The sequence below is a fragment of the Lepisosteus platostomus genome, chromosome 6, assembly GCF_059453375.1.
Source record: "Lepisosteus platostomus isolate fLepPlt1 chromosome 6, fLepPlt1.hap1, whole genome shotgun sequence".
Lineage (NCBI taxonomy): Eukaryota > Metazoa > Chordata > Actinopteri > Semionotiformes > Lepisosteidae > Lepisosteus > Lepisosteus platostomus.
In genome coordinates, this window is record NC_142616.1 from 2,135,149 (window position 1) to 2,156,152 (window position 21,004).

The 21,004-nt window shown below is 50.1% G+C and overlaps 1 protein-coding gene across 4 annotated transcripts; it reads left to right on the forward strand.

The window, feature by feature from the left end:
• Positions 1 to 4,827: 4,827 nt before the first annotated feature.
• hirip3 (HIRA interacting protein 3) lies at positions 4,828 to 20,515 on the forward strand. 4 transcript variants are annotated; one of them, XM_088637349.1, is made up of 8 exons: positions 4,828 to 4,986; positions 9,093 to 9,213; positions 13,348 to 13,468; positions 15,068 to 15,322; positions 16,859 to 16,986; positions 17,692 to 17,842; positions 18,923 to 19,021; positions 19,105 to 20,515. In XM_088637349.1, exons 1-8 carry the CDS (start codon positions 4,922 to 4,924, stop codon positions 19,293 to 19,295), a joined length of 1,131 nt encoding a protein of 376 aa, XP_088493475.1. In that variant the 5' UTR covers positions 4,828 to 4,921; the 3' UTR covers positions 19,296 to 20,515. The 4 variants fall into 4 exon arrangements, with proteins under 4 accessions (XP_088493475.1, XP_088493476.1, XP_088493477.1 ...); XM_088637350.1 differs by having other exon boundaries at positions 4,839 to 4,986; positions 9,096 to 9,213; XM_088637351.1 differs by lacking the exon at positions 4,828 to 4,986 and adding an exon at positions 5,024 to 5,163.
• The last annotated feature ends 489 nt before the right edge of the window (positions 20,516 to 21,004 follow it).

Consider the following 21,004-nt stretch of genomic DNA (forward strand, 5'->3'; position numbering starts at 1 on the left):
CACACAGTGTATTATTATTATTGCGAGACAGGCTCACTGTCTGTTCCTCAGGCTGGGACAGGAGATCACACACTGTATTATTATTATTGAGAGACAGGCTCACTGTCTGTTCCTCAGGCTGGGACAGGAGATCACACACTGTATTATTATTATTGAGAGACAGGCTCACTGTCTGTTCCTCAGGCTGGGACAGGAGATCACACAGTGTATTATTATTATTGCGAGACAGGCTCACTGTCTGTTCCTCAGGCTGGGACAGGAGATCACACACTGCATTATTATTATTGAGAGACAGGCTCACTGTTCCTCAGGCTGGGACAGGAGATCACACACTGTATTATTATTATTGAGAGAAAGGCTCACTGTCTGTTCCTCAGGCTGGGACAGGAGATCACACACTGTATTATTATTATTGAGAGACAGGCTCACTGTCTGTTCCTCAGGCTGGGACAGGAGATCACACACTGTATTATTATTATTGAGAGACGGGCTCACTGTTCCTCAGGCTGGGACAGGAGATCACACACTGTATTATTATTATTGAGAGACAGGCTCACTGTCTGTTCCTCAGGCTGGGACAGGAGATCACACACTGTATTATTATTATTGAGAGACAGGCTCACTGTCTGTTCCTCAGGCTGGGACAGGAGATCACACACTGTATTATTATTATTGAGAGACAGGCTCACTGTCTGTTCCTCAGGCTGGGACAGGAGATCACACACTGTATTATTATTATTGAGAGACAGGCTCACTGTCTGTTCCTCAGGCTGGGACAGGAGATCACACACTGTATTATTATTGAGAGACAGGCTCACTGTCTGTTCCTCAGGCTGGGACAGGAGATCACACACTGTATTATTATTATTGAGAGACAGACTCACTGTTCCTCAGGCTGGGACAGGAGATCACACACTGTATTATTATTATTGAGAGACAGGCTCACTGTCTGTTCCTCAGGCTGGGACAGGAGATCACACACTGTATTATTATTATTGAGAGACAGGCTCACTGTCTGTTCCTCAGGCTGGGACAGGAGATCACACACTGTATTATTATTATTGAGAGACAGGCTCACTGTCTGTTCCTCAGGCTGGGACAGGAGATCACACACTGTATTATTATTATTGAGAGACGGGCTCACTGTCTGTTCCTCAGGCTGGGACAGGAGATCACACACTGTATTATTATTATTGAGAGACGGGCTCACTGTCTGTTCCTCAGGCTGGGAAAGGAGATCACACACTGTATTATTATTATTGAGAGACGGGCTCACTGTCTGTTCCTCAGGCTGGGACAGGAGATCACACACTGTATTATTATTATTGAGAGACAGGCTCACTGTCTGTTCCTCAGGCTGGGACAGGAGATCACACACTGTATTATTATTATTGAGAGACAGGCTCACTGTCTGTTCCTCAGGCTGGGACAGGAGATCACACACTGTATTATTATTATTGAGAGACAGGCTCACTGTCTGTTCCTCAGGCTGGGACAGGAGATCACACACTGTATTATTATTGAGAGACAGGCTCACTGTCTGTTCCTCAGGCTGGGACAGGAGATCACACACTGTATTATTATTATTGAGAGACAGACTCACTGTTCCTCAGGCTGGGACAGGAGATCACACACTGTATTATTATTATTGAGAGATAGGCTCACTGTCTGTTCCTCAGGCTGGGACAGGAGATCACACACTGTATTATTATTATTGAGAGACAGGCTCACTGTCTGTTCCTCAGGCTGGGACAGGAGATCACACACTGTATTATTATTATTGAGAGACAGGCTCACTGTCTGTTCCTCAGGCTGGGACAGGAGATCACACACTGTATTATTATTGAGAGACAGGCTCACTGTCTGTTCCTCAGGCTGGGACAGGAGATCACACACTGTATTATTATTATTGAGAGACAGACTCACTGTTCCTCAGGCTGGGACAGGAGATCACACACTGTATTATTATTATTGAGAGACAGGCTCACTGTCTGTTCCTCAGGCTGGGACAGGAGATCACACACTGTATTATTATTATTGAGAGACAGGCTCACTGTCTGTTCCTCAGGCTGGGACAGGAGATCACACACTGTATTATTATTATTGAGAGACAGGCTCACTGTCTGTTCCTCAGGCTGGGACAGGAGATCACACACTGTATTATTATTATTGAGAGACAGGCTCACTGTCTGTTCCTCAGGCTGGGACAGGAGATCACACACTGTATTATTATTATTGAGAGACGGGCTCACTGTCTGTTCCTCAGGCTGGGACAGGAGATCACACACTGTATTATTATTATTGAGAGACAGGCTCACTGTCTGTTCCTCAGGCTGGGACAGGAGATCACACACTGTATTATTATTATTGAGAGACAGACTCACTGTTCCTCAGGCTGGGACAGGAGATCACACACTGTATTATTATTATTGAGAGACAGGCTCACTGTCTGTTCCTCAGGCTGGGACAGGAGATCACACACTGTATTATTATTATTGAGAGACAGGCTCACTGTCTGTTCCTCAGGCTGGGACAGGAGATCACACACTGTATTATTATTATTGAGAGACAGGCTCACTGTCTGTTCCTCAGGCTGGGACAGGAGATCACACACTGTATTATTATTGAGAGACAGGCTCACTGTCTGTTCCTCAGGCTGGGACAGGAGATCACACACTGTATTATTATTATTGAGAGACAGACTCACTGTTCCTCAGGCTGGGACAGGAGATCACACACTGTATTATTATTATTGAGAGACAGGCTCACTGTCTGTTCCTCAGGCTGGGACAGGAGATCACACACTGTATTATTATTATTGAGAGACAGGCTCACTGTCTGTTCCTCAGGCTGGGACAGGAGATCACACACTGTATTATTATTATTGAGAGACAGGCTCACTGTCTGTTCCTCAGGCTGGGACAGGAGATCACACACTGTATTATTATTATTGAGAGACGGGCTCACTGTCTGTTCCTCAGGCTGGGACAGGAGATCACACACTGTATTATTATTATTGAGAGACAGGCTCACTGTCTGTTCCTCAGGCTGGGACAGGAGATCACACACTGTATTATTATTATTGAGAGACAGACTCACTGTTCCTCAGGCTGGGACAGGAGATCACACACTGTATTATTATTATTGAGAGACAGGCTCACTGTCTGTTCCTCAGGCTGGGACAGGAGATCACACACTGTATTATTATTATTGAGAGACAGGCTCACTGTCTGTTCCTCAGGCTGGGACAGGAGATCACACACTGTGTTATTATTATTGAGAGACAGGCTCACTGTCTGTTCCTCAGGCTGGGACAGGAGATCACACACTGTATTATTATTATTGAGAGACAGACTCACTGTTCCTCAGGCTGGGACAGGAGATCACACACTGTATTATTATTATTGAGAGACAGGCTCACTGTCTGTTCCTCAGGCTGGGACAGGAGATCACACACTGTATTATTATTATTGAGAGACAGGCTCACTGTCTGTTCCTCAGGCTGGGACAGGAGATCACACACTGTATTATTATTATTGAGAGACAGGCTCACTGTCTGTTCCTCAGGCTGGGACAGGAGATCACACACTGTATTATTATTATTGAGAGACAGGCTCACTGTCGAGATGAGCGTTGCTGGGCCTCACGATACAACTCGCAGGTGTTGGTCAGAGGCTGGCGTGTCGAGGGGTGTCTGTGATCTCAGAGTTGCCCGGAGAGGAGGTGTGGATCTGGCGCTGTCTGTCCGAACAGGCGGAGTGTGACCGGGAAGGACGCAGGACAGTGGCTGGACACCCCGCTGCTCTCTCTGAGAGTAGGGGCTGTCTGCCGACTCTACTGTGATTGAAACCGTAAGAGAGGGCTGATCCGCCGCCCTGCGGGTTAGACGGCAGGTACCGTGGGTCGTGACCCACATGAAGGTTGAAGAGTTTCAGGGCCACCTTCCCCAAACGCGCAGGTCTCCGTCACCACGACGCTGCAGCTCGCTGGATTTTATTTTATACAGAAGGACGGATCTCCTTTCTGGTTTTAGATTTGTTTTTTTCAGCGAGGGTGTGGAAAAGGATTAGAAAGATGACAACACGCACACCAGGAATCTTTGTACCCGTCCTGGTTTCTCATCTTGGAATGAAGTGTTTGGAGGGAAATGCAGCATGTGGAAATTGGGTTATAACCCCTGAGAGGTGTTATAACACAGATAAGGGGAAAGATGTTGTTTTCTCCAGTTAAAATGGCACTTCCTAAATGTAAGCACGAGCAGGAAAATTTGGGTCTTTTTCGTGTGAAGTTATTTTGGACAGATTTGCAGAGTTTTGTTTGTAGGCATTTCAAGGTGTTTTTTGGATTTAAGGATTTTGATGTTTTGCTGTAATAAGAAAATTTGGGGGGTGGTGGGGAGCATTTATTTATAGCAAATTGGTAATTAATGATGATAATAATAATAATAATAATAATAATAATAATAATAATAATAATGAAGTAATTCTGGGTAAAGCTAACATTCATAAATTAAAATGGTCCAATAATATTTTCTTTTTACTCTTTTTTTTTTTAGTATTGGAGTTTAAACATTGATTTTAATTGCAAAAACAAGTTACATTTGTTAGATGAAAAAATAATTTGGCTATATAATTAACTTCCTTATCTCCGGCGGTTAGTTTTTTTCTGATTGTGTCTTCTTCTCTTGTATTGGTTTCCCCTGCTCCAGTTGTAGTTGTGTGGGTCAATTCTTCCCACGTTTAATACAAAATTAACATGTTGCCGCAGCTCCTCCCCTTCCGCTTCTCGGGCACAGCTGTGGGGGCCCGGGAGCGCGCACGCCGCCGGCGCCCGGAAGCAGCGGAGGGGGGCGTGGTTTCCGGCCTGCGTGCGCGCCCCCGCCCGCGGCGCGCCGTGAGTTCTGGGATCGCGCCTGTCCGACATGTCGCAGCAGCGGGAGATCCGGCGCTTCGTGTCTCAGGAGCTCAGGCGCGCTGCCGACCTCAGGTACCGCCGGGCTCGGAGCGGCCGTGGGGCTGCAGGGGGGGGGGCGGAGAGACGGGGGCAGCCTCCGGAAACCCACGCAGCACACGTGGGAGCCGGAAGCAGCTGAGCGCGAGGCAGCTTCACTGGCCGCGAGTTGTGGCGGGAAATTCCTGCAGGTGTTTGATTCACCCGCCGCAGGTGAACCGGAGCTTCTGTTAGTACTAATACTGCTACTGTACTATACTTACTACTGATACTGCTGCTGTACTACACTTACTGTCACTGTTACTACTGATACTGCTGCTGTACTACACTTACTGTCACTGTTAGTACTAATACCGCTACCATACTACACTTACTGCTGCTGTTACTACTGATACTGCTGCTGTACAACACTTACTGTCACTGTTAGTTCTAATACCGCTACCATACTACACTTACTGCTGCTGTTACTACTGATACTGCTGCTGTACTACACTTACTGTCACTGTTAGTTCTAATACCGCTACCATACTACACTTACTGTCGCTGTTACTACTGATACTGCTGCCGTACAACACTTACTGTCACTGTTAGTTCTAATACCGCTACCATACTACACTTACTGTCACTGTTACTACTGATACTGCTGCCGTACAACACTTACTGTCGCTGTTAGTACTAATACCGCTACCATACTACACTTACTGTCGCTGTTACTACTGATACTGCTGCTGTACAACACTTACTGTCACTGTTAGTTCTAATACCGCTACCATACTACACTTACTGTCACTGTTACTACTGATACTGCTGCTGTACAACACTTACTGTCACTGTTAGTTCTAATACCGCTACCATACTACACTTACTGTCGCTGTTACTACTGATACAGCTACTGTACTACACTTACTGTCACTGTTACTACTGATACAGCTGCTGTACTACACTTACTGTCACTGTTACTACTGATACACTGCTGTACTACATTTACTGTCACTGTTAGTACTAATACCGCTACCATACTACACTTACTGTCACTGTTACTACTGATACACTGCTGTACAACACTTACTGTCACTGTTAGTACTAATACTGCTACTATACTACACTTACTGTCACTGTTACTACTGATACTGCTGCCGTACAACACTTACTGTCGCTGTTAGTACTAATACCACTACCATACTACACTTACTGTCACTGTTACTACTGATACTGCTGCTGTACTACACTTACTGTCACTGTTACTACTGATACACTGCTGTACTACATTTACTGTCACTGTTAGTACTAATACCGCTACCATACTACACTTACTGTCACTGTTACTACTGATACACTGCTGTACAACACTTACTGTCGCTGTTAGTACTAATACCGCTACCATACTACACTTACTGTCGCTGTTACTACTGATACTGCTGCCGTACGACACTTACTGTCGCTGTTACTACTGATACACTACTGTACTACACTTACTGTCACTGTTAGTACTAATACCGCTACCATACTACACTTACTGGCGCTGTTACTACTGATACTGCTGCTGTACAACACTTACTGTCACTGTTAGTACTAATACCGCTACCATACTACACTTACTGTCACTGTTAGTACTAATACCGCTGCTGTACAACACTTACTGTCACTGTTAGTACTAATACCGCTACCATACTACACTTACTGCTGCTGTTACTACTGATACTGCTGCTGTACAACACTTACTGTCACTGTTAGTTCTAATACCGCTACCATACTACACTTACTGTCACTGTTACTACTGATACTGCTGCTGTACAACACTTACTGTCACTGTTAGTTCTAATACCGCTACCATACTACACTTACTGTCGCTGTTACTACTGATACAGCTACTGTACTACACTTACTGTCACTGTTACTACTGATACAGCTGCTGTACTACACTTACTGTCACTGTTACTACTGATACACTGCTGTACTACATTTACTGTCACTGTTAGTACTAATACCGCTACCATACTACACTTACTGTCACTGTTACTACTGATACACTGCTGTACAACACTTACTGTCACTGTTAGTACTAATACTGCTACTATACTACACTTACTGTCACTGTTACTACTGATACTGCTGCCGTACAACACTTACTGTCGCTGTTAGTACTAATACCACTACCATACTACACTTACTGTCACTGTTACTACTGATACTGCTGCTGTACTACACTTACTGTCACTGTTACTACTGATACTGCTGCTGTACTACACTTACTGTCACTGTTACTACTGATACTGCTGCCGTACAACACTTACTGTCGCTGTTAGTACTAATACCGCTACCATACTACACTTACTGTCGCTGTTACTACTGATACTGCTGCCGTACGACACTTACTGTCGCTGTTACTACTGATACACTACTGTACTACACTTACTGTCACTGTTAGTACTAATACCGCTACCATACTACACTTACTGGCGCTGTTACTACTGATACTGCTGCTGTACAACACTTACTGTCACTGTTAGTACTAATACCGCTACCATACTACACTTACTGTCACTGTTAGTACTAATACCGCTGCTGTACAACACTTACTGTCACTGTTAGTACTAATACAGCTACTGTACTACACTTACTGTCACTGTTACTACTAATACTGCTGCCGTACAACACTTACTGTCGCTGTTAGTACTAATACCGCTACCATACTACACTTACTGTCGCTGTAACTACTGATACTGCTGCTGTACAACACTTACTGTCACTGTTAGTACTAATACCGCTACCATACTACACTTACTGTCACTGTTAGTACTAATACCGCTGCTGTACTACACTTACTGTCACTGTTACTACTGATACTGCTGCCGTACAACACTTACTGTCGCTGTTAGTACTAATACCGCTACCATACTACACTTACTGTCGCTGTTACAACTAATACTGATGCTGTACTACACTTACTGTCACTGTTAGTACTAATACCGCTACCATACTACACTTACTGTCACTGTTACTACTAATACTGCTGCTGTACTACACTTACTGTCACTGTTACTACTAATACCGCTACCATACTACACTTACTGTCACTGTTAGTACTAATACTGCTGCTGTACTACACTTACTGTCACTGTTAGTACTAATACTGCTGCTGTACAACACTTACTGTCACTGTTAGTACTAATACCGCTACCATACTACACTTACTGTCACTGTTACTACTAATACTGCTGCTGTACTACACTTACTGTCACTGTTACTACTGATACTGCTGCCGTACAACACTTACTGTCGCTGTTAGTACTAATACCGCTACCATATTACACTTACTGTCACTGTTACTACTGATACTGCTGCTGTACTACACTTACTGTCACTGTTACTACTGATACTGCTGCCGTACAACACTTACTGTCGCTGTTAGTACTAATACCGCTACCATACTACACTTACTGTCGCTGTTACTACTGATACTGCTGCCGTACAACACTTACTGTCGCTGTTACTACTGATACACTACTGTACTACACTTACTGTCACTGTTAGTACTAATACCGCTACCATACTACACTTACCGTCACTGTTACTACTAATACTGCTGCTGTACTACACTTACTGTCACTGTTAGTACTAATACCGCTACCATACTACACTTACTGTCACTGTTACTACTAATACTGCTGCTGTACTACACTTACTGTCACTGTAACTACTAATACCGCTACCGTACTACACTTACTGTCACTGTTAGTACTAATACTGCTGCTGTACAACACTTACTGTCACTGTTAGTACTAATACCGCTACCATACTACACTTACTGTCACTGTTACTACTAATACTGCTGCTGTACTACACTTACTGTCACTGTTACTACTGATACTGCTGCCGTACAACACTTACTGTCACTGTTACTACTGATACTGCTGCTGTACAACACTTACTGTCACTGTTAGTACTAATACCGCTACCATACTACACTTACTGTCGCTGTTACTACTGATACTGCTGCTGTACAACACTTACTGTCTACAACACTTAGTACTAATACCGCTACTGTACTACACTTACTGTCGCTGTCACTACTGACACTACAGTCCTGCTGTCACTGCAGACAGCGGTCCGGTTCTGACCGGCCCTGTGTGTTTCTGTAGCAGCCTGACCCAGGCCATCGTGAGGGAGCGCTACCTGAGACACTGCGGCCGAGATCAGCTCAGCCAGGAGGAGAGACAGCTGCTCAAGCGCGTCGTGGAGCAGGAGTTGGTGAAGATGCAGGTGAGATCGTGACGGCGTGTCTAATCGTACCTCTCTCCCTCTCCTGTACTGTCTCTCTCCCTCCCTCCCTCTCCTGTACTGTCTCTCTCCCTCCCTCCCTCTCCTGTACTGTCTCTCTCTCTCCCTCCCTCTCCTGTGCTGTCTCTCTCCCTCCCTCTCTCTCCTGTGCTGTCTCTCTCCCTCCCTCTCCTGTGCTGTCTCTCTCCCTCCCTCTCCAGTACTCTCTCTCTCTCTCCCTCCCTCCAGCAGTGTGTGTGTGTCTCTCTCAGGACCAGTACTCCAGCAGTGTGTGTGTGTCTCTCTCAGGACCAGTACTCCAGCAGTGTGTGTGTGTCTCTCTCTCAGGACCAGTACTCCAGCAGTGTGTGTGTGTCTCTCTCTCAGGACCAGTACTCCAGCAGTGTGTGTGTCTCTCTCTCAGGACCAGTACTCCAGCAGTGTGTGTGTCTCTCTCTCAGGACCAGTACTCCAGCAGTGTGTGTGTGTCTCTCAGGACCAGTACTCCAGCAGTGTGTGTGTCTCTCTCGGGACCAGTACTCCAGCAGTGTGTGTGTGTCTCTCTCAGGACCAGTACTCCAGCAGTGTGTGTGTGTCTCTCAGGACCAGTACTCCAGCAGTGTGTGTGTCTCTCTCGGGACCAGTACTCCAGCAGTGTGTGTGTCTCTCTCTCAGGACCAGTACTCCAGCAGTGTGTGTGTGTGTCTCTCTCTCAGGACCAGTACTCCAGCAGTGTGTGTGTCTCTCTCGGGACCAGTACTCCAGCAGTGTGTGTGTGTCTCTCTCAGGACCAGTACTCCAGCAGTGTGTGTGTGTCTCTCTCGGGACCAGTACTCCAGCAGTGTGTGTGTCTCTCTCGGGACCAGTACTCCAGCAGTGTGTGTGTGTCTCTCTCAGGACCAGTACTCCAGCAGTGTGTGTCTCTCTCAGGACCAGTACTCCAGCAGTGTGTGTGTGTCTCTCTCTCAGGACCAGTACTCCAGCAGTGTGTGTGTGTCTCTCTCAGGACCAGTACTCCAGCAGTGTGTGTGTGTCTCTCTCAGGACCAGTACTCCAGCAGTGTGTGTGTCTCTCTCTCAGGACCAGTACTCCAGCAGTGTGTGTGTGTCTCTCTCAGGACCAGTACTCCAGCAGTGTGTGTGTCTCTCTCTCAGGACCAGTACTCCAGCAGTGTGTGTGTGTCTCTCTCAGGACCAGTACTCCAGCAGTGTGTGTGTCTCTCTCTCAGGAGCAGTACTCCAGCAGTGTGTGTGTCTCTCTCTCAGGACCAGTACTCCAGCAGTGTGTGTGTCTCTCTCTCAGGACCAGTACTCCAGCAGTGTGTGTGTCTCTCTCTCAGGACCAGTACTCCAGCAGTGTGTGTGTGTCTCTCTCAGGACCAGTACTCCAGCAGTGTGTGTGTCTCTCTCTCAGGACCAGTACTCCAGCAGTGTGTGTGTCTCTCTCGGGACCAGTACTCCAGCAGTGTGTGTGTGTCTCTCTCAGGACCAGTACTCCAGCAGTGTGTGTGTGTCTCTCTCAGGACCAGTACTCCAGCAGTGTGTGTGTCTCTCTCTCAGGACCAGTACTCCAGCAGTGTGTGTGTGTCTCTCTCAGGACCAGTACTCCAGCAGTGTGTGTGTCTCTCTCTCAGGACCAGTACTCCAGCAGTGTGTGTGTGTCTCTCTCAGGACCAGTACTCCAGCAGTGTGTGTGTCTCTCTCTCAGGACCAGTACTCCAGCAGTGTGTGTGTCTCTCTCGGGACCAGTACTCCAGCAGTGTGTGTGTGTCTCTCTCGGGACCAGTACTCCAGCAGTGTGTGTGTCTCTCTCTCAGGACCAGTACTCCAGCAGTGTGTGTGTGTCTCTCTCAGGACCAGTACTCCAGCAGTGTGTGTGTCTCTCTCTCAGGACCAGTACTCCAGCAGTGTGTGTGTGTCTCTCTCAGGACCAGTACTCCAGCAGTGTGTGTGTGTGTCTCTCTCAGGACCAGTACTCCAGCAGTGTGTGTGTCTCTCTCTCAGGACCAGTACTCCAGCAGTGTGTCTCTCTCTCAGGACCAGTACTCCAGCAGTGTGTGTGTGTCTCTCTCAGGACCAGTACTCCAGCAGTGTGTGTGTCTCTCTCTCAGGACCAGTACTCCAGCAGTGTGTGTGTGTCTCTCTCTCAGGACCAGTACTCCAGCAGTGTGTGTGTCTCTCTCTCAGGACCAGTACTCCAGCAGTGTGTGTGTGTCTCTCTCTCAGGACCAGTACTCCAGCAGTGTGTGTGTGTCTCTCTCTCAGGACCAGTACTCCAGCAGTGTGTCTCTCTCAGGACCAGTACTCCAGCAGTGTGTGTGTCTCTCTCAGGACCAGTACTCCAGCAGTGTGTGTGTGTCTCTCTCAGGACCAGTACTCCAGCAGTGTGTGTGTCTCTCTCTCTCAGGACCAGTACTCCAGCAGTGTGTGTGTCTCTCTCAGGACCAGTACTCCAGCAGTGTGTGTGTCTCTCTCTCTCAGGACCAGTACTCCAGCAGTGTGTGTGTCTCTCTCAGGACCAGTACTCCAGCAGTGTGTGTGTGTCTCTCTCAGGACCAGTACTCCAGCAGTGCAGCAGTGTGTGTGTGTCTCTCTCTCAGGACCAGTACTCCAGCAGTGTGTGTCTCTCTCAGGACCAGTACTCCAGCAGTGTGTGTGTGTCTCTCTCAGGACCAGTACTCTAGCAGTGTGTGTCTCTCTCAGGACCAGTACTCCAGCAGTGTGTGTGTCTCTCTCTCAGGACCAGTACTCCAGCAGTGTGTGTGTCTCTCTCTCAGGACCAGTACTCCAGCAGTGTGTGTGTGTCTCTCTCAGGACCAGTACTCCAGCAGTGTGTGTGTCTCTCTCTCAGGACCAGTACTCCAGCAGTGTGTGTGTGTCTCTCTCTCAGGACCAGTACTCCAGCAGTGTGTGTGTGTCTCTCTCTCAGGACCAGTACTCCAGCAGTGTGTGTGTGTCTCTCTCTCAGGACCAGTACTCCAGCAGTGTGTGTGTGTCTCTCAGGACCAGTACTCCAGCAGTGTGTGTGTCTCTCTCGGGACCAGTACTCCAGCAGTGTGTGTGTGTCTCTCTCAGGACCAGTACTCCAGCAGTGTGTGTCTCTCTCAGGACCAGTACTCCAGCAGTGTGTGTGTCTCTCTCTCAGGACCAGTACTCCAGCAGTGTGTGTGTGTCTCTCTCAGGACCAGTACTCCAGCAGTGTGTGTGTGTCTCTCTCAGGACCAGTACTCCAGCAGTGTGTGTCTCTCTCAGGACCAGTACTCCAGCAGTGTGTGTGTGTCTCTCTCTCAGGACCAGTACTCCAGCAGTGTGTGTGTCTCTCTCTCAGGACCAGTACTCCAGCAGTGTGTGTGTGTCTCTCTCAGGACCAGTACTCCAGCAGTGTGTGTGTCTCTCTCTCAGGACCAGTACTCCAGCAGTGTGTGTGTCTCTCTCTCAGGACCAGTACTCCAGCAGTGTGTGTGTCTCTCTCTCAGGACCAGTACTCCAGCAGTGTGTGTGTCTCTCTCTCAGGACCAGTACTCCAGCAGTGTGTGTGTGTCTCTCTCAGGACCAGTACTCCAGCAGTGTGTGTGTCTCTCTCAGGACCAGTACTCCAGCAGTGTGTGTGTCTCTCTCTCAGGACCAGTACTCCAGCAGTGTGTGTGTCTCTCTCTCAGGACCAGTACTCCAGCAGTGTGTGTGTCTCTCTCTCAGGACCAGTACTCCAGCAGTGTGTGTGTCTCTCTCTCAGGACCAGTACTCCAGCAGTGTGTGTGTCTCTCTCAGGACCAGTACTCCAGCAGTGTGTGTGTCTCTCCCAGGACCAGTACTCCAGCAGTGTGTGTGTATGTCTCTCTCAGGACCAGTACTCCAGCAGTGTGTGTGTGTCTCTCTCAGGACCAGTACTCCAGCAGTGTGTGTGTCTCTCTCTCAGGACCAGTACTCCAGCAGTGTGTGTGTCTCTCTCTCAGGACCAGTACTCCAGCAGTGTGTGTGTGTCTCTCTCTCAGGACCAGTACTCCAGCAGTGTGTGTGTCTCTCTCAGGACCAGTACTCCAGCAGTGTGTGTGTCTCTCTCTCAGGACCAGTACTCCAGCAGTGTGTGTGTCTCTCTCTCAGGACCAGTACTCCAGCAGTGTGTGTGTCTCTCTCTCAGGACCAGTACTCCAGCAGTGATGATGAGCCCCTTGTGAAGAAGTTGGGAGCCAAACGCAAGAGAGAGGAGGGTGAGGAAGAGGAGCAGAACAAGAGGCCTCGCAGGGTCCACTCTCACCCGGGTCAGTCTGCCTGTCTGTCAGCACACTGTCTGTCTGTCTGCCTGTCTGTCAGCACACTGTCTGTCTCTCTGCTGTCTCTCTCTCTGTCTCACAGTCTTCAGCACACTGTCTGTCTCTCTGTCTCACAGACTTCAGCACACTGTCTGTCTCTCTGTCTCACAGTCTTGAGCACACTGTCTGTCTGACAGTCTTCAGCACACTGTCTGTCTCTGCCTGTGTGTCTGACAGTCTTCAGCACACTGTCTGTCTCTGCCTGTGTGTCTGACAGTCTTCAGCACACTGTCTGTCTCTCTGCCTGTGTGTCTGACAGTCTTCAGCACACTGTCTGTCTCTGCCTGTGTGTCTGACAGTCTTCAGCACACTGTCTGTCTCTGCCTGTGTGTCTGACAGTCTTCAGCACACTGTCTGTCTCTCTGCCTGTGTGTCTGACAGTCTTCAGCACACTGTCTGTCTCTCTGCCTGTGTGTCTGACGGTCTTCAGCACACTGTCTGTCTCTCTGCCTGTGTGTCTGACGGTCTTCAGCACACTGTCTGTCTCTGCCTGTGTGTTTGACGGTCTTCAGCACACTGTCTGTCTCTGCCTGTGTGTCTGACGGTCTTCAGCACACTGTCTGTCTCTCTGCCTGTGTGTCTGACGGTCTTCAGCACACTGTCTGTCTCTCTGCCTGTGTGTCTGACGGTCTTCAGCACACTGTCTGTCTCTCTGCCTGTGTGTCTGACGGTCTTCAGCACACTGTCTGTCTCTCTGCCTGTGTGTCTGACGGTCTTCAGCACACTGTCTGTCTCTCTGCCTGTGTGTCTGACGGTCTTCAGCACACTGTCTGTCTCTCTGCCTGTGTGTCTGACGGTCTTCAGCACACTGTCTGTCTCTCTGCCTGTGTGTCTGACGGTCTTCAGCACACTGTCTGTCTCTCTGCCTGTGTGTCTGACGGTCTTCAGCACACTGTCTGTCTCTCTGCCTGTGTGTCTGACGGTCTTCAGCACACTGTCTGTCTCTCTGCCTGTGTGTCTGACGGTCTTCAGCACACTGTCTGTCTCTCTGCCTGTGTGTCTGACGGTCTTCAGCACACTGTCTGTCTCTCTGCCTGTGTGTCTGACGGTCTTCAGCACACTGTCTGTCTCTCTGCCTGTGTGTCTGACGGTCTTCAGCACACTGTCTGTCTCTCTGCCTGTGTGTCTGACGGTCTTCAGCACACTGTCTGTCTCTCTGCCTGTGTGTCTGACGGTCTTCAGCACACTGTCTGTCTCTCTGCCTGTGTGTCTGACGGTCTTCAGCACACTGTCTGTCTCTCTGCCTGTGTGTCTGACGGTCTTCAGCACACTGTCTGTCTCTCTGCCTGTGTGTCTGACGGTCTTCAGCACACTGTCTGTCTCTCTGCCTGTGTGTCTGACGGTCTTCAGCACACTGTCTGTCTCTCTGCCTGTGTGTCTGACGGTCTTCAGCACACTGTCTGTCTCTCTGCCTGTGTGTCTGACAGTCTTCAGCACACTGTCTGTCTCTCTGCCTGTGTGTCTGACAGTCTTCAGCACACTGTCTGTCTCTCTGCCTGTGTGTCTGACGGTCTTCAGCACACTGTCTGTCTCTCTGCCTGTGTGCAGAGTCTCCGGACTCTGGGATCGACCGAGCTGGGAAAGGAGACAGCGAGGGGGAGAGAGACCGTGACGAGGAAGAGGAGGAGGAGGATGGGGGACCTGCAGAGGCGGAGGAGAGCAGCCCGGAGAGAGAGGGGGACAGGGCGAGGAAGACCCAGGCAGCCCTGGACTCAGACAGCAAATCGGAGAGTGAGACAGAGACGGGGAAGAGCAGAGAGACAGGAAACACAGAGGCAGCAGCAGAGAAGAGTGAGGGAGAAGGTGAGAGTGAGAGAGAGAGGGGTTAATACAGTGAGCCTGTCTCTCAATAATAATAATACAGTGTGTGATCTCCTGTCCCAGCCTGAGGAACAGACAGTGAGCCCGTCTCTCAATAATAATAATACAGTGTGTGATCTCCTGTCCCAGCCTGAGGAACAGACAGTGAGCCTGTCTCTCAATAATAATAATACAGTGTGTGATCTCCTGTCCCAGCCTGAGGAACAGACAGTGAGCCTGTCTCTCAATAATAATAATACAGTGTGTGATCTCCTGTCCCAGCCTGAGGAACAGACAGTGAGCCCGTCTCTCAATAATAATAATACAGTGTGTGATCTCCTGTCCCAGCCTGAGGAACAGACAGTGAGCCCGTCTCTCAATAATAATAATACAGTGTGTGATCTCCTGTCCCAGCCTGAGGAACAGACAGTGAGCCTGTCTCTCAATAATAATAATACAGTGTGTGATCTCCTGTCCCAGCCTGAGGAACAGACAGTGAGCCTGTCTCTCAATAATAATAATACTGTGTGTGATCTCCTGTCCCAGCCTGAGGAACAGACAGTGAGCCTGTCTCTCAATAATAATAATACAGTGTGTGATCTCCTGTCCCAGCCTGAGGAACAGTGAGCCTGTCTCTCAATAATAATAATACAGTGTGTGATCTCCTGTCCCAGCCTGAGGAACAGACAGTGAGCCTGTCTCTCAATAATAATAATACAGTGTGTGATCTCCTGTCCCAGCCTGAGGAACAGACAGTGAGCCCGTCTCTCAATAATAATAATACAGTGTGTGATCTCCTGTCCCAGCCTGAGGAACAGACAGTGAGCCCGTCTCTCAATAATAATAATACAGTGTGATCTCCTGTCCCAGCCTGAGGAACAGACAGTGAGCCTGTCTCTCAATAATAATAATACAGTGTGTGATCTCCTGTCCCAGCCTGAGGAACAGACAGTGAGCCTGTCTCTCGATAATAATAATACAGTGTGTGATCTCCTGTCCCAGCCTGAGGAACAGACAGTGAGCCCGTCTCTCAATAATAATAATACAGTGTGTGATCTCCTGTCAGCCTGAGGAACAGACAGTGAGCCTGTCTCTCAATAATAATAATACAGTGTGTGATCTCCTGTCCCAGCCTGAGGAACAGACAGTGAGCCTGTCTCTCAATAATAATAATACAGTGTGTGATCTCCTGTCCCAGCCTGAGGAACAGACAGTGAGCCTGTCTCTCAATAATAATAATACAGTGTGTGATCTCCTGTCCCAGCCTGAGGAACAGACAGTGAGCCTGTCTCTCAATAATAATAATACAGTGTGTGATCTCCTGTCCCAGCCTGAGGAACAGACAGTGAGCCCGTCTCTCAATAATAATAATACAGTGTGTGATCTCCTGTCCCAGCCTGTCTCTAATGTCTCTGTGTGTTGAGTGTTGTGTGGTGAGGGTGAGAGTCCTGTGGTGTGTCTGTAGATGTGCAGTGCAGCTGTGGTGTTAGGACAGCGGGTGGCGTTGAGTTTCAGGGGTCTCGCTGTCTGTGTGCCCAGAGCCCCAGCTCCAGCCCCAGGACGGCTCGGACTCGGACTCTTCCTCCCGGCCCTCCCTGGACGACGATGAGGAGCGAGGGGGCAGGAGGACGGCGCAGGCGGGCAGCGGGCGAGCGAGGGACAGGGGGGTGAGCGTCCGGGGGTCCGCGATGACCTCGTGGGGTGATGCCATCTGAACTGGGGGGACAGAAGCAGGGAGAGAGATTTGTGTTCTACATCTTCTAAATCCCTCTCTCCTCTCCTCTCCTCTCTCTCCTCATCCCTCCCTCTCTCCTCTCTCTCCCCCCCCTCTCTGTCCTCTCTCTCTCTCTCCTCTCTCTCCCCCCTCTCTCTCTCTCTCTCCTCTCTCTTCTCTCCCCTCTCTCTCTCCTCTCTCCCCCTCTCTTCTCTCCTCTCTCTCCCCCCTCTCTCTCTCTCTCTCCTCTCTCTCTTCTCTCCCCTCTCTCTCTCCTCTCTCCCCCTCTCTTCTCTCCTCTCTCCCCCTCTCTTCTCTCCTCTCTCTCCCCCCTCTCTCTCTCTCCTCTCTCTCTCCTCTCTCCCCCTCTTCTCTCTCTCTTCTCTCCCCTCTCTCTCCCCCCTCTCTCTCTCCTCTCTCCCCCTCTTTTCTCTCTCCTCTCTCTCCCCTCTCTTCTCTCCTCTCTCTCCCCCCTCTCTCTCTCCTCTCTCTCCTCTCTCCCCCTCTCTCTCTCTTCTCTCCCTCCTCTCTCTTCTCTCAATTCAGTTCAGTTCAAGGTGCTTTATTAGCAAGACTGATGGGTACAATCAGTGTTGCCAAAGCAAATAAAAGTATTTTGCTAATAATAATAATAATAATAATAATCTCTCTCTCCCAGACTGAGGAACACAAGTCCATCTCCCGGCTGAAGCGCTACATCGCCCTCTGTGGCGTGAGGCGGAACTACAAGCGATTGCTTGAGGGCTGCAAGTCTGTGAAGTCAAAGGTCAACGTACTGAGGCAGCAACTGGAAGATCTGGGTGTCAAAGGTCAGATACCCTGAGTGCAGTGTTAATGTACTGGAGTGTCCAGTCAGTGTATCTGTATTAACCCCTCTGTCTCTCAGTGCAGTGTTAATGTACTGGAGTGTCCAGTCAGTGTATCTGTATTAACCCCTCTCTCTCTCAGAGCAGTGTTAATGTACTGGAGTGTCCAGTCAGTGTGTGTGTATTAACCCCTCTCTCTCTCTCAGTGCAGTGTTAATGTACTGGAGTGTCCAGTCAGTGTGTTTGTATTAACCCCTCTCTCTCTCAGTGCAGTGTTAATGTACTGGAGTGTCCAGTCAGTGTGTCTGTATTAACCCCTCTCTCTCTCAGTGCAGTGTTAATGTACTGGAGTGTCCAGTCAGTGTGTGTGTATTAACCCCTCTCTCTCTCTCAGTGCAGTGTTAATGTACTGGAGTGTCCAGTCAGTGTGTGTGTATTAACCCCTCTCTCTCTCAGTGCAGTGTTAATGTACTGGAGTGTCCAGTCAGTGTGTGTGTATTAACCCCTCTCTCTCTCAGTGCAGTGTTAATGTACTGGAGTGTCCAGTCAGTGTGTGTGTATGAACCCCTCTCTCTCTCAGTGCAGTGTTAATGTACTGGAGTGTCCAGTCAGTGTGTCTGTATTAACCCCTCTCTCTCTCTCTCTCTCTCAGTGCAGTGTTAATGTACTGGAGTGTCCAGTCAGTGTGTGTGTATTAACCCCTCTCTCTCTCAGTGCAGTGTTAATGTACTGGAGTGTCCAGTCAGTGTGTGTGTATTAACCCCTCTCTCTCTCAGTGCAGTGTTAATGTACTGGAGTGTCCAGTCAGTGTGTGTGTATGAACCCCTCTCTCTCTCAGTGCAGTGTTAATGTACTGGAGTGTCCAGTCAGTGTGTGTGTATTAACCCCTCTCTCTCTCAGTGCAGTGTTAATGTACTGGAGTGTCCAGTCAGTGTGTGTGTATTAACCCCTCTCTCTCTCAGTGCAGTGTTAATGTACTGGAGTGTCCAGTCAGTGTGTCTGTATTAACCCCCCTCTCTCTCAGTGTAGTGTTAATGTACTGGAGTGTCCAGTCAGTGTGTGTGAACCCCTCTCTCTCCGTAGGGAACCCCAGTATTGAGAAGTGCAAGAGAGCTCGTGTGAGGAGAGAACGTGCCCAGGAGCTGGCCGAGCTGGACCTCAGTAACATCATCGAGACGCAGGGTACTGACCGGACCGGACCGCCAGCCGGACCGACCAAGCCCCCCTCCTCGGCCCCCGTGGTGACGTGTCCCTCTGTGTTTCAGGGCGCCCCCGGCGGCGCGCAGCGAGCGCGTGGGACCCCTCTCCCTCGGGGTCGGACGCAGGCGGGGCGTTCAGGCGCAGCGTGGAGTCGGACTCGGACAGCGGGGGTCCGCGCCGCGGGGGGGCGCGCAGCAGGGCCGCGGACTGGTCCAACCTGAGGGGGGTCATCAGCGACGACGCCGACAGCGACTGACCCCGGACACCCCACTCTCGACTGGACACCCCCTCTTCTGAGACACGCCCCCTGCCTCTGGACCGGACACCCCCTCTTCTGAGACACACCCCCTGCCTCAGGACTGGACACCCCCTCTTCTGAGACACGCCCCCTGCCTCTGGACACCCCCTCTTCTGAGACACACCCCCTGCCTCAGGACACCCCCTCTTCTGAGACACGCCCCCTGCCTCTGGACCGGACACCCCCTCTTCTGAGACACGCCCCCTGCCTCAGGACTGGACACCCCCTCTTCTGAGACACGCCCCCTGCCTCTGGACACCCCCTCTTCTGAGACACACCCCCTGCCTCAGGACACCCCCTCTTCTAAGACACGCCCCCTGCCCCTGGACTGGACACCCCCTCTTCTGAGACACGCCCCCTGCCTCAGGACACCCCCTCTTCTGAGACACGCCCCCTGCCTCTGGACCGGACACCCCCTCTTCTGAGACACGCCCCCTGCCTCTGGACCGGACACCCCCTCTTCTGAGACACGCCCCCTGCCTCTGGACCGGACACCCCCTCTTCTGGGACACACCCCCTGCCTCTGGACTGGACACCCCCTCTTCTGAGACACGCCTCCTACCTCTGGACTGGACACCCCCTCTTCTGAGACACGCCTCCTACCTCTGGACTGGACACCCCCTCTTCTGAGACACGCCCCCTGCCTCAGGACCGGACACCCCCTCTTCTGAGACACGCCCCCTGCCTCTGGACCGGACACCCCCTCTTCTGAGACACGCCCCCTGCCTCTGGACCGGACACCCCCTCTTCTGAGACACGCCCCCTGCCTCAGGACACCCCCTCTTCTGAGACACGCCCCCTGCCTCTGGACTGGACACCCCCTCTTCTGAGACACGCCCCCTGCCTCTGGACTGGACACCCCCTCTTCTGAGACACGCCTCCTACCTCTGGACTGGACACCCCCTCTTCTGGGACACACCCCCTGCCTCAGGACACGCCCTCTTCTGGGCTGGACACGCCCCCTTTACCTGGACACGCCCCCTCTCCAAGCCAGCCAGTGGGGCTGTGGGGTGGGTAGGGTCTGGGCCAGGCTGCACAGTGGGGCTGTGGGGTCAGTGGGGTCAGGAGCTCTTTTCCCTTGTCTGTGTGTCAGCGTTGAGTTTAAGAGGTATTTTTATAAAGTCATTTTTCTGTGTGTATCTCCATGAATTTATTTCAAATAAAGATCTTTTTCAGTGGCTCTGTTTAACTACTCTTACTGACGGTGTCCTGGGATCTGTACTGACCAGTGGACTGGACACCCCTACTCTTACTGACGGTGTCCTGGGATCTGTACTGACCAGCGGACTGGACACCCCTACTCTTACTGACGGTGTCCTGGGATCTGTACTGACCAGCGGACTGGACACCCCTACTCTTACTGACGGTGTCCTGGGATCTGTACTGACCAGCGGACTGGACACCCCTACTCTTACTGACGGTGTCCCGGGATCTGTACTGACCAGCGGACTGGACACCCCTACTCTTACTGACAGTGTCCTGGGATCTGTACTGACCAGCGGACTGGACACCCCTACTCTTACTGACAGTACATAGATCAAATGTTTTCCTTGCTTGATTATTTCTCAGTGTTTTTAATAGAATTGAAATAGTGTTTCAGCTCCGCCTCAGAAGCACTAAAAAGGGGAGGAGTATTATTAGACCAACTTCATTGCTGAATGTGAATT